Source organism: Bolinopsis microptera, chromosome 3 (assembly GCF_026151205.1).
Source record: "Bolinopsis microptera isolate Bmic1 chromosome 3, MBARI_Bmic_1.0, whole genome shotgun sequence".
NCBI lineage: Eukaryota > Metazoa > Ctenophora > Tentaculata > Lobata > Bolinopsidae > Bolinopsis > Bolinopsis microptera.
This window is the reverse complement of record NC_087074.1, coordinates 20,336,821-20,349,979: the sequence shown is the minus strand read 5'-3', so window position 1 is coordinate 20,349,979 and position 13,159 is coordinate 20,336,821. Positions and strand designations below refer to the sequence as shown.

The following is a 13,159-nucleotide window of genomic DNA, read 5'->3' as shown; positions in this document are numbered from 1 at the left end:
TATCTGATATTATTCTTATGATTTTCCTCGAGGCCTGCAAATATCTGAACCTAAGTTTGGCCTTTTCAATCCCATTGAGAACAATGATAAGTGGTTAATGCTAGGCGGGATAGATTATTTTCGTATTTCTAATTAATTTTAGTACTGAAATTTTACCTTTATTAGGAACATTGTCATCAATGAGTCTATTCAGAAAAAATAAGAAATTTTCTTGAAAGAATCACCGAAAAGACAGTTCTAAGATAAATTGTTTCCGTTTTGTAAAGGTCGAAATAATTTTGAGTACTGAAATGAAAATGCTCGACTTAAAACTGTTGAACAACGGACAGTGGATAGTTAACATGAGATCTTGATTGTTTTAAGTGAGTTACACAACTTAAATATAATAATATAACTAAACAATAACATTTATCCCCAGGTCAGATCATCATGGAAAAGAAGATGGCATCGATCGTCTTGGAGACTATGGTATGAACATTCATTGAATTGGAGACCATAGTATGAATATTGAATATTTATTAACTTGGAGAGCCGGAGACCATGTGAATGGTATGAAATTGTAAAACTTGTGCTTGCTTTAAACACGTGACCTATCTAGGACAGTACTATAGGCTATTGTGATGCACTGTTATCTTCTTTCGCATGTGCAGGCTTGGGATTGAACATGTCATCAAAGAATTTGTGAATTGTTGTGGATTAAACATTTTACAGTCTTAACATACTTTAAACAATATGCGCTGTTTTTGTGCGATCAATTGTTTTTACGATCGATTTCCTCACCGCAGTTCCTGAACTTTCATGCAGTATAAGTAATATTCTCTCTCTCTCTCTCTCTCTGTAATATTCATTACAGCTTATACTACGCAGCTGTTAAATTTCATAGTCATGGTGGCTGGATTTATGAAGGAGCGGTGGCTGGAGGGAGAGTGTGCTTGCTGATTACAACTACTGAGAAATATAAACCATCATCTGCAGTGTACTCAGTAACTCACACTTGCTATCTGCTTGATATTCGCTTAATTGTGCTGTGCCGGCCACTCGATCGGCTATTAATTGTCTACTAATAGTTTTATTGACAGTGTGTCGTCACATCGCTCCTTCTTGTCTACTTTTTATTGGCCCGCAATAAACGTAATGAGTCACTCTAGATGTTTAGTGTCATTTCGTCGTCAGCTTGTTCTCAATATTGTGTTTATATAGGACTCGTAGTACTTTAATATTCAGTTACGTCCTGAATCAGTCAACACGTTTTATTGTGGGCCTTTTTTACTCCGTTATTCGAAATTAATGTCACATCTTTAATCTGATCTTTGTTAAAGTTAGACTTGAATAGCAAGATGCCATGACGACTGAAAGTAAACAGTGTCTTGGTTATAAGTGTAGAAGTAACTGAACACTAACTCACTTCTTCCAACGTCTAGTTAAAGAAGAAAGAAGAGGAAGAGGGTGCTCGGAACTCTGCTCGTAGTTCAGAGAGACAACTCAAAATGTCAGTAGCAGAGACAACTAAAGAAAATGCTATTTTGAAGGAGGTGAGTAATTACTACTACTCCCTCCCTCCCTCCCTCCCTCCCTCCCTCCCTCCCTCCCTCCCTCCCTCCCTCCCTCCCTCCCTCCCTCCCTCCCTCCCTCCCTCCCTCCCTCCCTCCCTCCCTCCCTCCCTCCCTCCCTCCCTCCCTCCCTCCCTCCCTCCCTCCCTCCCTCCCTCCCTCCCTCCCTCCCTCCCTCCCTCCCTCCCTCCCTCCCTCCCTCCCTCCCTCCCTCCCTCCCTCCCTCCCTCCCTCCCTCCCTCCCTCCCTCCCTCCCTCCCTCCCTCCCTCCCTCCCTCCCTCACTCCCTCCCTCCCTCCCTCCCTCCCTCCCTCCCTCCCTCCCTCCCTCTGTTTATCAGGTGAATTAACATTGTCATTATCCCAGCAACTAAGCGATGTTAGACTGGAACTGAATGAGAGCAAGAAAACTAATGCTATTATACATAAGAAGCTGGATGGTCTAAACAGTTTTGTTAAGAGGATTGGAGGCAGTACCGACTTTATGCTCAAAGGATCCACCTCCTTCTTTAGAAAGGAGAATCACACTCTTAAAACTAAAGTCTCTCACACCAACAAAAACGTTAGCCAATTAACCGCTAATTATCCGCTTATTAACCGTCGTGGTTGTTTGAAGAATATGTAAAAATTTAAAGTTCAATTTTAGTCTAATATATACGTGCAAAAGGGTCTTGTTGTGATATTTGATTTTGAATTATAAAATGTAAGTACAGCAGCAACGTCTTAGTTTTTTTTGATTCTTGACTTGTAGGTGTTGATATGCTTGTTATTGTAAAGTTGTTTTACAGCTGTCTGATATAAAGCTGCTAAACGAGGACCTGGTGAGAACACACGAGTTAGACAGGAGAGCTATTGAGGAACTGTCAGCTACTATCTCGGTATGTTAACAAGGTCACCTTAACCAGAGCGAGATATTTACTCTTTACTGAAGAGAAAACTAGTGACTGAGTTCATTAGTATTTCAGCATTAATCATCCTTTAAAAACACAAAAAAATGTGGTTTTTTGAGGTGACATGAGATTGTTATGACTTTATGATAAGCCATAACGCTGTGAAATCTTAAGGATCTGGAGTTCCGTATCAGAATGGGTATCGTATCAGACGAGTACACGTCCGAGTATTGCCTAGCTGCCCACGAAGTTGTGGACCACGAGATGTCCTGCACTAAATCTAAAAGGGTTTGTTCTAGAACAGTCTTATATTTACATCCGGGGAAGGATAGTTTGCTATTATTTTAGACTTGTAATTTAGAGAAGCGTTACCGCATGTTCTATCACGATACACTACCCGGCTTTACTACACATGGTGCTCGTTAGAGTGATTAACAAGCAATAAGCTTATTTAACCGGAGAATATGCTCCTTTGTTAATATTCTCATTGTAAATTTAGATATAATGCCGTTGTTTTAACATAATAACGATATAATTGATGTATTACTACCATATGAGGTAACTATGTCATGGAAACACAATGTATTTATTACATTAGGTCACGAGGGGGTAAAGTATTATTCCAAATTATTTTCTTATAATTATTAATTGCTCTATTTTACAGAACTGTGAAAACTGTGATATTCTGAAGCTGCAGTTGGCGAAGAATTCTATTTCACTTCAGTGTCTAATTGGGCGTCTTAAACAGATGGAAGAGTCCATATTTGAACTGAAGAACGAGAAAAGAACTCTCAACAACCAGATATTAGCTCTACAAGACGAGAACTTCAAATATTGAAGAAACTGTAAAATGTAAATGACATTCAGATTCTCATTCACCGCGTTGTTGTATTCCAGTTAAATTCATAAAGTTCTTAAATTAAGTTCTTTTATCATTTTGGGACTGCAACTGTCTGGCAATAAACGACTACAAGAATATTGCATGTACAGCCACATGATTGGTAATCGTTGGGTGGAGTTTTTTTAAATTTTATAGTCTGTAAATAATTAATAATGTGTCTCAATTTTGTGAATTTATCAATCATGGAATTTTGATGTCAAGTTTGATCATTTGTATTAACAATTAATGATTTTGATATTGATATTCACATAGCCATGTGTCTACGCGTACTGTGTGACGCGCTTGTTTCACAAGTAGATAGCCTACTCACTACTCGCGTGCTACTAGTACTACAAGCGAGAGGGCTATGGTTAGAGTAAATATTGATACAAAAAGGAAATGTTGAGATCATATATTATAATATAAATAGAATTATTACAAACAACAAAGTAATACGTACGGATGGGTTAAAAATTGTATTCGTGTTTTTATACAATTTTACGTGCCATACTTGTCATTTAACTTGTTATTGTAATCTTGTCATGTGGTACATCAATTATTTGATGCACGGCGCGGCCCAGTAGTGCATCGCGATATATAAATTTACTGGACGGCGCTCAGCCTGTCATTCCGCCGGACATAATAACCTTCAGTAGATGTTTTCTTCTCAAAATGTGGGTATGTCGCTTTTCAAAACTATGGTTATGCGCACAAATTTGAACCTAAATATTGCAAAAAGGTAGGTGCGTGCGCGAGTTTACATAAATAATACTGTCAGGAGAAGACTACCCGGAGAAGGCCTTGTATTGTACAGTGGGGTGACATATGTTTTCGTCACTTCTGATAATGACAATACAAACAGCGTTAAACTAACAATTTTCATTGAACCATAACTCCGCTTCCGGACCACCGATTTACAAAATTCAAAAAATTCTGAACTTTTCTCGGACAGTAGAACTAGAAATTAAGTTCATTCGTGCTTCAGAAGAGACTGGCAGGCCCATAAATAAGGGGTTTGATCACGATAATGATACTATTTATGAAGGAGCACATGTTTGTATATTAACTATTGTTTATGGTTCCTGAAAAATAGATATAGGCTGGAATTTTCACACATGATATTGATTGGAAATAAACAGGTAACGAACAGTGCTTTATTGAGAGAAGTTTCACCAATACAATGATAGATCTCCACCGCTCAGGATATACTAGATACTGCCATAGTGCATATGTATTACTATCAGGCTTGGGAACCATGCCACAAGATGAAGACGATATGGTCCGGTAACGGTAAAAATGGTCCGGTTACGGTCGAAATCTTAAGGTACTGTTCCTACTTCCTGGCTACAGGCTCTCGCCTCCCATATTGCAATTAGTAATGAAAAGTTAAGTAGTCAAACTGGTTTTGGTGAAGGATGTAGATTTAAGAATGTGGGATGTGAATGTTTTGAATTGATCCGCTCATGCTTTAACTGTGAACTGGTCATGGTACACCGTAGTTACTAACTGAAAGTGATGAATCTAGGAATGAAGTTCCGAGCTAATTTCTTCATTTAAAGTTTGAAAAAATAACCTCTTCAACTGTAGAACTGACTTATTAATCCTAGCAGGTAATTAACTCTGGATCCTCATCACATTGATTCCATTCTAAATTCTAACCATAAACAAAAAAAACATTAACAGATAACTCTGTTTACCATTTGACATGTTCCATAGCTGAAGTCTTCTCTAGCTGAAGTCCGAACAGTATAATTTATTTGATAAAGTGTATTACTAAGGTTCTCTGCTGATAATTGTAGTAAAGTAATCAATAAATGCCAAAAAAAGACCTCTGACGAGGCTCGAACCGGGATGTGCTAGTTCACTCTAGCGGCCTTAGCCGCCGTCCTACGGGAGGCTCAGCAAGTCTACAACTTAGATGGCAAGTACGTACGGTACAGGGCTTTAAGTACGTACGGTACAGCTACTTTTAAAGGTACGTACCGTACAGGCACTGTAAGTGTAAGGTACAATTTTTTTTCAAATTTTTAGAATCAACTTCAGTGAATTACTTGCAATTTTTGATTAGTATTATCATCATAATTTTTGAAATAGAAGTCGAAAATAAACACAGTGGTTAAAACAATAAAAGATTTAAGAGGAAAATTTGTGTACCTGATCGCTCTTAACCGGTACTACACTACTACTACTTGTAATTATCGTTAAACTCAAAGCTTCATCCTTTTGTTGCAGTATACGAACACCAGCTTTTCACATTTCAGCTAGCTCAGGTCGCAACCTTAATCTACGCTTGTCCATAATATACTTGTAATCTCTAAAATTGGTCTCACAAATTGACGAAGAACTTAAAACACTGAATGAATACTATTTGGGCCAACTGTTTAAGCAGAAAAAATTTTGAGAATTTCGCGCGAAGGTTCCAATTCTTCTACTTCTGGATTAATCTGTGCACGTACCGTCTAGTTTTTGTTTCCATTGCTATCAACTGGATTTGTACCTTTCAACCTACTTTATTAAGTACGTACCGTACAGCTAATTTAAAGGTACGTACCGTACGTACTTGCCATCTTAGGTCTACAATTTGTAACACTATAAAACTATATAAAAATACGCGCACGCAAGTAACTTTTCGTCATTTATGGAACCGAATAATAGCGACATACCCACAATTCTGAGAAATAAACCTCGCGCGACATAAAGCGACATAATCACAATTTCGCCCACACATTTGCTAGAACACCTCCTCATAACCTTTGTGTCACGTTGTGACACCCACGGTCGTTTCACTAGGTGGAAACTTTATCGTCCTGACTTTATCGTCCTGACTTTATCGTCCTGACGATACAGGGGGAGCCGCGCACTCGTGCGCGGCGGGTCATACAACGTATGACAAGAATAATTTGGATACACTGTGGGGCTTTTCTTTGAATCCTTTTAAGGAGCAGCCAATATTCTCTGCCTACTACGGGTACGGGCAATGCTTCTCAATGAATTATCAATTGTATAGTATTAGTTAGTAATATTTTATTAAGTATTGCCTTAGATTATTCGTTTTCTAGCTCATCCAACTATTCGAAAAAAAGTGCATCAGGCAGTACGCGTAGACACATGGGTGGGTGACAGCACCGCCACCGGCCTCTTTATTGCCGTTAAAGTTATTGTCAGCCCAATGTTACAGTTGTGGTTATCAGTCGCCCATAATAGTCGCACATAACACATAATAGTCGCACATAACACATAATAGTCGCACATAACACATAATAGTCGCACATAACACATAATAGTCGCACATAACACATAATAGTCGCACATAACACATAATAGTCGCACATAACACATAATAGTTATTGTCTATCAGATGCTGTGTCGGAGGAAACTCTATTAGTGTATGTACTAAGACTAAGAGCGCCAACTATATCTTTAACTCAGGTAGTAGCTGCGACTCTATTAGTGTATGTACTAAGACTAAGAGCGCCAACTATATCTTTAACTCGGGTAGTAGCTGCGACTGAACACGTTTTAGAAAGTAATTTAGATCAACGTGTTGACCACCTCTAGTTTGTAAAAATGTGACGTAAATTGATCCAAGTTGGTTTTGTGAGGGACGAAGGTGAAGGAGCACACTGATTTCGTGTGGCCATGTTTCTAGACTGACCGAGAGTTCTTTTTTGGCAAACTAATAGTAATGCAATTTGTGACTTGCAAAGGCACACGGCTCCATGAGTAAGTCGGTAGAGTGAAGCTCACAATTCATGTTATTATAATTTCCTGAACTTTTAAAACCTTTGATAAAATGAAAACTCTTGTGTTAGCCACGGCTGCTTTTTTCATTTTGACAGTTGTGGATGCAAAATGCAAAGCGAAAGATGTTAAAACGTTTGATAAGTGCCTTGCCAACGGCTTCGAATCTACAATGGAAGGCTGTTTGGCTACAGGAGAGGGCAAAATGAAGAAGAAGCAAACGAAGAAGTGTGTGAAGGTGGAGAAGAATTTGAAGAAATGTGACTACGTTTGCAAAGTTGATGAGTTAGCAGTTGACGGTGGATGGAGTGACTTTGGAGAATGGTCGGTCTGTTCTGCTGAATGTGGAGGAGGTTCTCAAATCAGAAGTAAGACCTGTACAAACCCCAGTCCAGCAAACGGAGGAAAAGAATGCGAGGGGGAAAATGAGGAGACGAAGAGTTGCAACCCTGAACCCTGCCCAGGTCAGAGTGCATTTTATGTAACCAGCCATATTTTAAGGTAGCTCCAGTAATTTGGGTAGCATATTACTATTAGATGCGCATATTGATTATGAGGACGTTTCGAATTAATATTGAGTGAATAAATCAAAAGAACGTGTTTGTTTTCACGTCGGGTACAGTAAAACCCCGATTTACCGCGGAGTTCGGGGAAAGGAAACATCCGCGGTAAATCGGGGTTTTGTTTGTTTATATTGTGCATGTTCAGCCCTATTTGGGGAAGGATATGTCAGCGGTAAATCGGGGTTTTGCGGTAAATAGGGGCGCGGTAAATCGGGGTTTTACTGTATTATGAAATTTGTGGTGGCAAGAGATTATTTATAATCTCAGGGAATAGTGATCGTGAAGGCAGTGAAGCCAATAACCTCTCCTATTTCAATGACCATAGTGCGTGATGAAGAATCACATCCTTTTCGAGGTGCTACTATTAAGCATTGTAATCTGTCCTGGGTGACTCCAGTATAAACAGATGACGTGCAACAAAACACTATGGATCTAGACAGGCAAAGGTCGATAAAAAACCGGGTGCGAGATGCTGGCAACTTCTCCTCTCTAAAAGTTTGCTACTGAAACATTACACACAAATCAAGGACGGTGTGCTTCTACCTCTGCAAGGTCGGGTGAGACCAGGATGACGGCAACTGGGCAAAGCCTCAGGGACCCCAGTGGCCTGATGAGAAGAGTGGTTGCTCGTCATAACAACAGAGTAATTAGTCAACAGATCGCTCATGTTGACACTGATTTCAGCAAGTCCAATCCTATCAACTACAGCAAACACTCAATGTACTTTGGAACCTGGAATGTTTTATCTTTAGTCAGCTCATCTTCACAGCTTTATCAACTCAGTCAGAACATTGATCACTACAGTCTTGATATTTTGGGTATTACTGAAACTCATATGCCAGGATCTGGAAGTACACTTTTGGACAATGGTAGTCTACTTATTCATTCTGGTAGGGGAGATGGTATCAAAAGGCAAGGGGTTGGCCTATGTCTTTCCAAAAAGGTCAGGAACTCCCTGATCTCTTATGTACCTACATCAGAGCGGGTCTTAACAGCTAGGTTACACGGCAAACACCTCAACATATCTGTTGTTGTAGCCTACGCTCCGACTGACGGTGCTGATGACGGAGAGAAAGATCGTCTTTACAACGTTTTATCAGACACGTTTGGTGAACTGCCCCGACATGATCTGAAACTGCTACTGGGTGACTTCAATGGAAAAGTTACTTCAAACAGATATGGATTCGAGGGAGTTATTGGTGGAGAATCTCTCCATAGTTCATCAAGCGACAATGGGACCAGGCTCATGGATTTCTGTGCAGCCAATCAACTTGTTATTGGTGGAACTCTGTTCCAGCATAGAGACATCCACAAGGGTACATGGCGGTCTCCTAACGGGTTAACTGTGAATCAAATTGATCATATTTGTATTAGTGGACGATTCCAACACTCGCTACTCGATGTTAAGGTATGTCGTGGGGCTGACATTGGTTCAGATCACTATCTTGTTCGTGGACGGCTGCAAATCAAACTGCAGTCGGTAGCTAAGATCACTGCTAAAAGGCACGATGTGCCTGCTATCGAACATTTGCGAAACTCGTCTAAGGTTCAAGAGTACAACGTGGCTCTTCAGAACCGTTTTGATTGTCTGGCTAATGAGGTCAACCTTGAGGACATGTGGGATAATTTCAAGCAGACAGTCACTGATGTCTCGATGGAAGTGCTTGGAAAGCGTCCCCGGAAGGTTAAAGAACAACACCTTTCGCAAACCTCTAAGAACTTGATAGAGCAACGGGGAATGTTCAAACGGAGGGATCCCACTTCAAACGTCAATAGATCAGCCTACTCTAAACTTAATAAATTAGTTAAGAAAAGTTGTAAAATTGACGACAACAACTGGGCTACTAAAATAGCGACTGATCTAGAGGAGGCTTCTAAGAAAGGCCAGCAAAGGGAAGTTTGGGATAAGATAAAGAAGATTTCTGGGAAAAAGAAGAAGAAAGTGGGTATGTCAGTTAGGGATAAGGATGGTCATTTTATTACAGACCCGGACAGTCAGAAGGAAAGGTGGAAGGAGCACTTTACTGAGCTCTTAAATCCTCCACTATCGGATGCCAATCTTGATGACCTCGATGGTGTGCCCTCACAATCGAGTTTTGACTACCTTTCTTGTTCTGATGGACCTCCTTCTAGAGATGAGATTAGTTATGCTCTAAAGAAACTGAAGAACTGCAAAAGTGCAGGGGTCGATGAGATAACTAATGAACAACTTAAGTATGGTGGAAGTGCTCTTGTTGGCTAACTAGAGCTACTGTTTAAAAAGGTATGGGAGGAAGAGGTGATCCCTGAGGATTGGCTTAAAGGTGTTATAGTGGTTATCGGAAAGAAGGGAGACACCTCATACTGCTGCAATAATAGGGGTATAACTCTTAGGGCAACGTCTTCTAAGGTTCTTCAAATGGTTCTTCTTAAGAGGCTGGATGTTGGAATGGAGTGTCTTCTTAGGGAAAATCAGTGTGGGTTCAGACGGAACCGCTCATGTATTGATCAGATTTATTCCATCCGCACCATTATTCACAACTGCATTGAGTTTAACATTCCACTTTATGTTAATTTCATTGATTTTAAGGCAGCGTTTGATTCCATCAGAAGAGAGTTTATTTGGTCAAGCATGAGACACTATGGACTTCCTGAGAAATATGTTAGAATCTTTCAGGCATTCTTCAACGGAACCATGAGTGCTGTCAGGGTTAATGGTGAAATGTCTGATTGGTTCTCTGTTAATTCGGGCACTGGACAGGGTGATATCCAGGGCCCCCCTGTATTTAATTTTTGTCTGAACTTTGGAATCTTTTTGGCCGAGGTTCACAAGGCAATCAGTCATGGTGCTGTACTGCAAAAGGAACTAAAGGGTGCAGATGAAAAAGTTATCATGGACAGTGACTACGCTGATGATCTGGCAGTGATGGACAATACTGAAGAAGGGCTGCAAGAGTCCACTGATCTTATAGCTTATTACACCTCTTATGCTGGGTTGAAGATCAACGCTAAAAAGACACAATGCATGGCAATCAGCAAGTGTGCGTCCCAGCGACCTTACACCGAAAGAGACAGTATAAAGCTAACAGTGGAGGGAGAACCTGTTGAACAGGTCAGCAACTTTGTTTATCTTGGTGCCAACATCAGTGGGGATGGTACCATTGACCGAGATCTTGACATCAGGATCCAGCGTGCTAATGGTGCGTTCCATCAGCTTTGGAAGATATGGAACAGTCGAACTATAAGAACGCCCACCAAGATCCGTATCTACAAGGCTGCTGTTATTACTATTCTGTTATATGGAGCCGAAGTGTGGAACACAACAAAGAAGCAGATGAAACGGTTTGAGGTCTTCCATCTGACCTCCCTGAGAAGAATCTTGAAGATAAAGTGGTTCTTCCATGTCTCCAATGAAGAAGTTCTCAGGCGTGCTGGAATTAAGTCTATCGAAACTTTCATCGGTGCGGCTAGACTAAGGTGGTACGGACATGTTGTCAGAATGCCAGAGACGCGGTTTCCCAATTTCTTACTGGATTGGAAACCAAACTATGGAAAGAGACTGAGAGGACGACCCCGCAAAGGCTGGATGGCCTGTGTACTCGAGGATGCGGCTGAATTTACAGGTGTCGATAACATCAGCAGAGATGCAGTAAAACAGTTGGCTCTAAAGCGAGTGGAATGGAGGAACATGTTACGCCGTAGAAGAGATGTGTGTGATGCAGGCCACTCCAACGACTAGGAGGAGACCTCTTCATGTAGCATGTATGTATGTATGAAATTTGTGGTCCAGAACAATCTATGTAAAACTAAATCAAAATTCTTTCCTTAAAACCACAATTTACTTTTGTCCTTGCCTTACAGCAAATAACAGTGGCTTCTAAATTCACAAACAAGGATAATATATTAACAGTTGACGGTGGATGGAGTGACTTTGGAGAGTGGTCGGTCTGTTCTGCTGAATGTGGAGGAGGTTCTCAAATCAGAAGTAAGACCTGTACAAACCCCAGTCCAGCAAACGGAGGAAAAGAATGCGAGGGGGAAAATGAAGAAACGAAGAGTTGCAACCCTGAACCTTGCCTTGGTGAGATTACTTTTTACGTAACAAGCCATATTTTAAGGTAGTTCGAGTAATTGCGAGTAACATATTGGACACCTATACTAATACTGATTATCAGAATTATACTATACTGATTATCATCACATTAAATCAAGTAAAAGAAGTTATTATTACATTTGAGGATGCTATTTAACTTTTAAAAAGGTTGTTGCAGATTGCTAATGTTACTTCTGTTTTTTTCTTCATTAAATTAATCCAGCTCACAGGGTTCAGTTTGGTAGATGAAAATGGTGATACTGTCGGTGCTGGAGTTGTAGGGTTGCTGATCAGCAATGGAGGAACAGTTTGTGACGATCGTTTCAGTGATAACTCAGCTGATGCTATTTGTAAAGAAATGGGACACATCGGTCAAATGAGCTGGTCAGCCGGTGACAAATGGGGCATTCAAGCGGGGCTCGAAATAACCCTAGACGATGTTGCCTGTAGCAGTGATGAATGGAGTTCATGTTCGTTTTCATTTGTTGACGATTGCAGTCATGAAGAAGATGTGTTCCTGCAATGTGAAGGATTTGGTGAGTCTATCTTAGTTTCAAGATCATGAATACCTGTTCAAGTCTCAGTTTGAGATCTGGTTCAAATTTGCAGGAATCGTTGAGACAAGCCAGGATTCCAAAAATTTGTTTACTCGACGTTCATGAGTTTTTGATTCAAGTATAACAAGATAATAATGATATCTTTCAAATCTAGCCGATGGTGGTTACACTGATTTCGGAGAATGGTCTGAATGTTCACTTAATTGTGGAGAAGGTACCCAAACCAGAACAAGGACTTGCACCAACCCTGCTCCGGCTAATGGTGGTGCAGATTGTGTTGGGGAATCGTCTCAGACTCAACCTTGCAAACTAAACGAATGTCCAGGTGAAAGCACTTCTCACACATAAGTTTCATTGTTTGCTTCCAAGGAGTTCTTTTAGTTTAGGCTATTTTAATCACTTAACAAAGTTGATTTTGATTATTACTTTGTTAGAATTATTTTTATAATTTCATTTAAAGTCACACTATTAAACTTTCAGTGTTAAGTCTGGTAGATTCAAATGGTGATACCGTCGGTGCTGGAGTTGTAGGGTTGCTGATCAGCAATGGAGGAACAGTTTGTGACGATCGTTTCAGTGATAACTCAGCTGATGCTATTTGTAAAGAAATGGGACACATCGGTCAAATGAGCTGGTCAGCCGGTGACAAATGGGGCATTCAAGCGGGGCTCGAAATAACCCTAGACGATGTTGCCTGTAGCAGTGATGAATGGAGTTCATGTTCGTTTTCATTTGTTGACGATTGCAGTCATGAAGAAGATGTGTTCCTGCAATGTGAAGGATTTGGTGAGTCTATCTTAGTTTCAAGATCATGAATACCTGTTCAAGTCTCAGTTTGAGATCTGGTTCAAATTTGCAGGAATCGTTGAGACAAGCCAGGATTCCAAAAATTTGTTTACTCGACGTT

At 40.3% G+C, this 13,159-nt stretch overlaps 3 protein-coding genes across 4 annotated transcripts in view; 2 read left to right on the top strand and 1 right to left on the bottom strand.

The window, feature by feature from the left end:
- Positions 1–3,534, top strand: part of LOC134813488 (uncharacterized) — an 87,447-nt gene extending 83,913 nt beyond the window's left edge. For both annotated transcript variants that reach the window (XM_063821295.1, XM_063821294.1), the window contains exons 2-7: positions 419–468; positions 1,422–1,532; positions 1,917–2,111; positions 2,338–2,427; positions 2,614–2,727; positions 3,104–3,534. In XM_063821295.1, the coding sequence (XP_063677365.1) occupies positions 430–468; positions 1,422–1,532; positions 1,917–2,111; positions 2,338–2,427; positions 2,614–2,727; positions 3,104–3,277 (723 nt within the window). In that variant the 5' untranslated portion in view covers positions 419–429 and the 3' untranslated portion in view covers positions 3,278–3,534. The remainder of the gene's footprint in view (positions 1–418; positions 469–1,421; positions 1,533–1,916; positions 2,112–2,337; positions 2,428–2,613; positions 2,728–3,103) is intronic.
- Positions 1–13,159, bottom strand: part of LOC134813368 (uncharacterized) — a 359,978-nt gene that overhangs the window by 331,000 nt on the left and 15,819 nt on the right. The gene's annotated exons all lie outside the window — the stretch shown is intronic.
- LOC134813283 (uncharacterized) lies at positions 7,233–9,865 on the top strand. Its single transcript, XM_063820973.1, has 2 exons — positions 7,233–7,384; positions 8,308–9,865. The coding sequence occupies exons 1-2, from the start codon at positions 7,233–7,235 to the stop codon at positions 9,863–9,865; spliced, it is 1,710 nt and encodes a 569-aa protein (XP_063677043.1).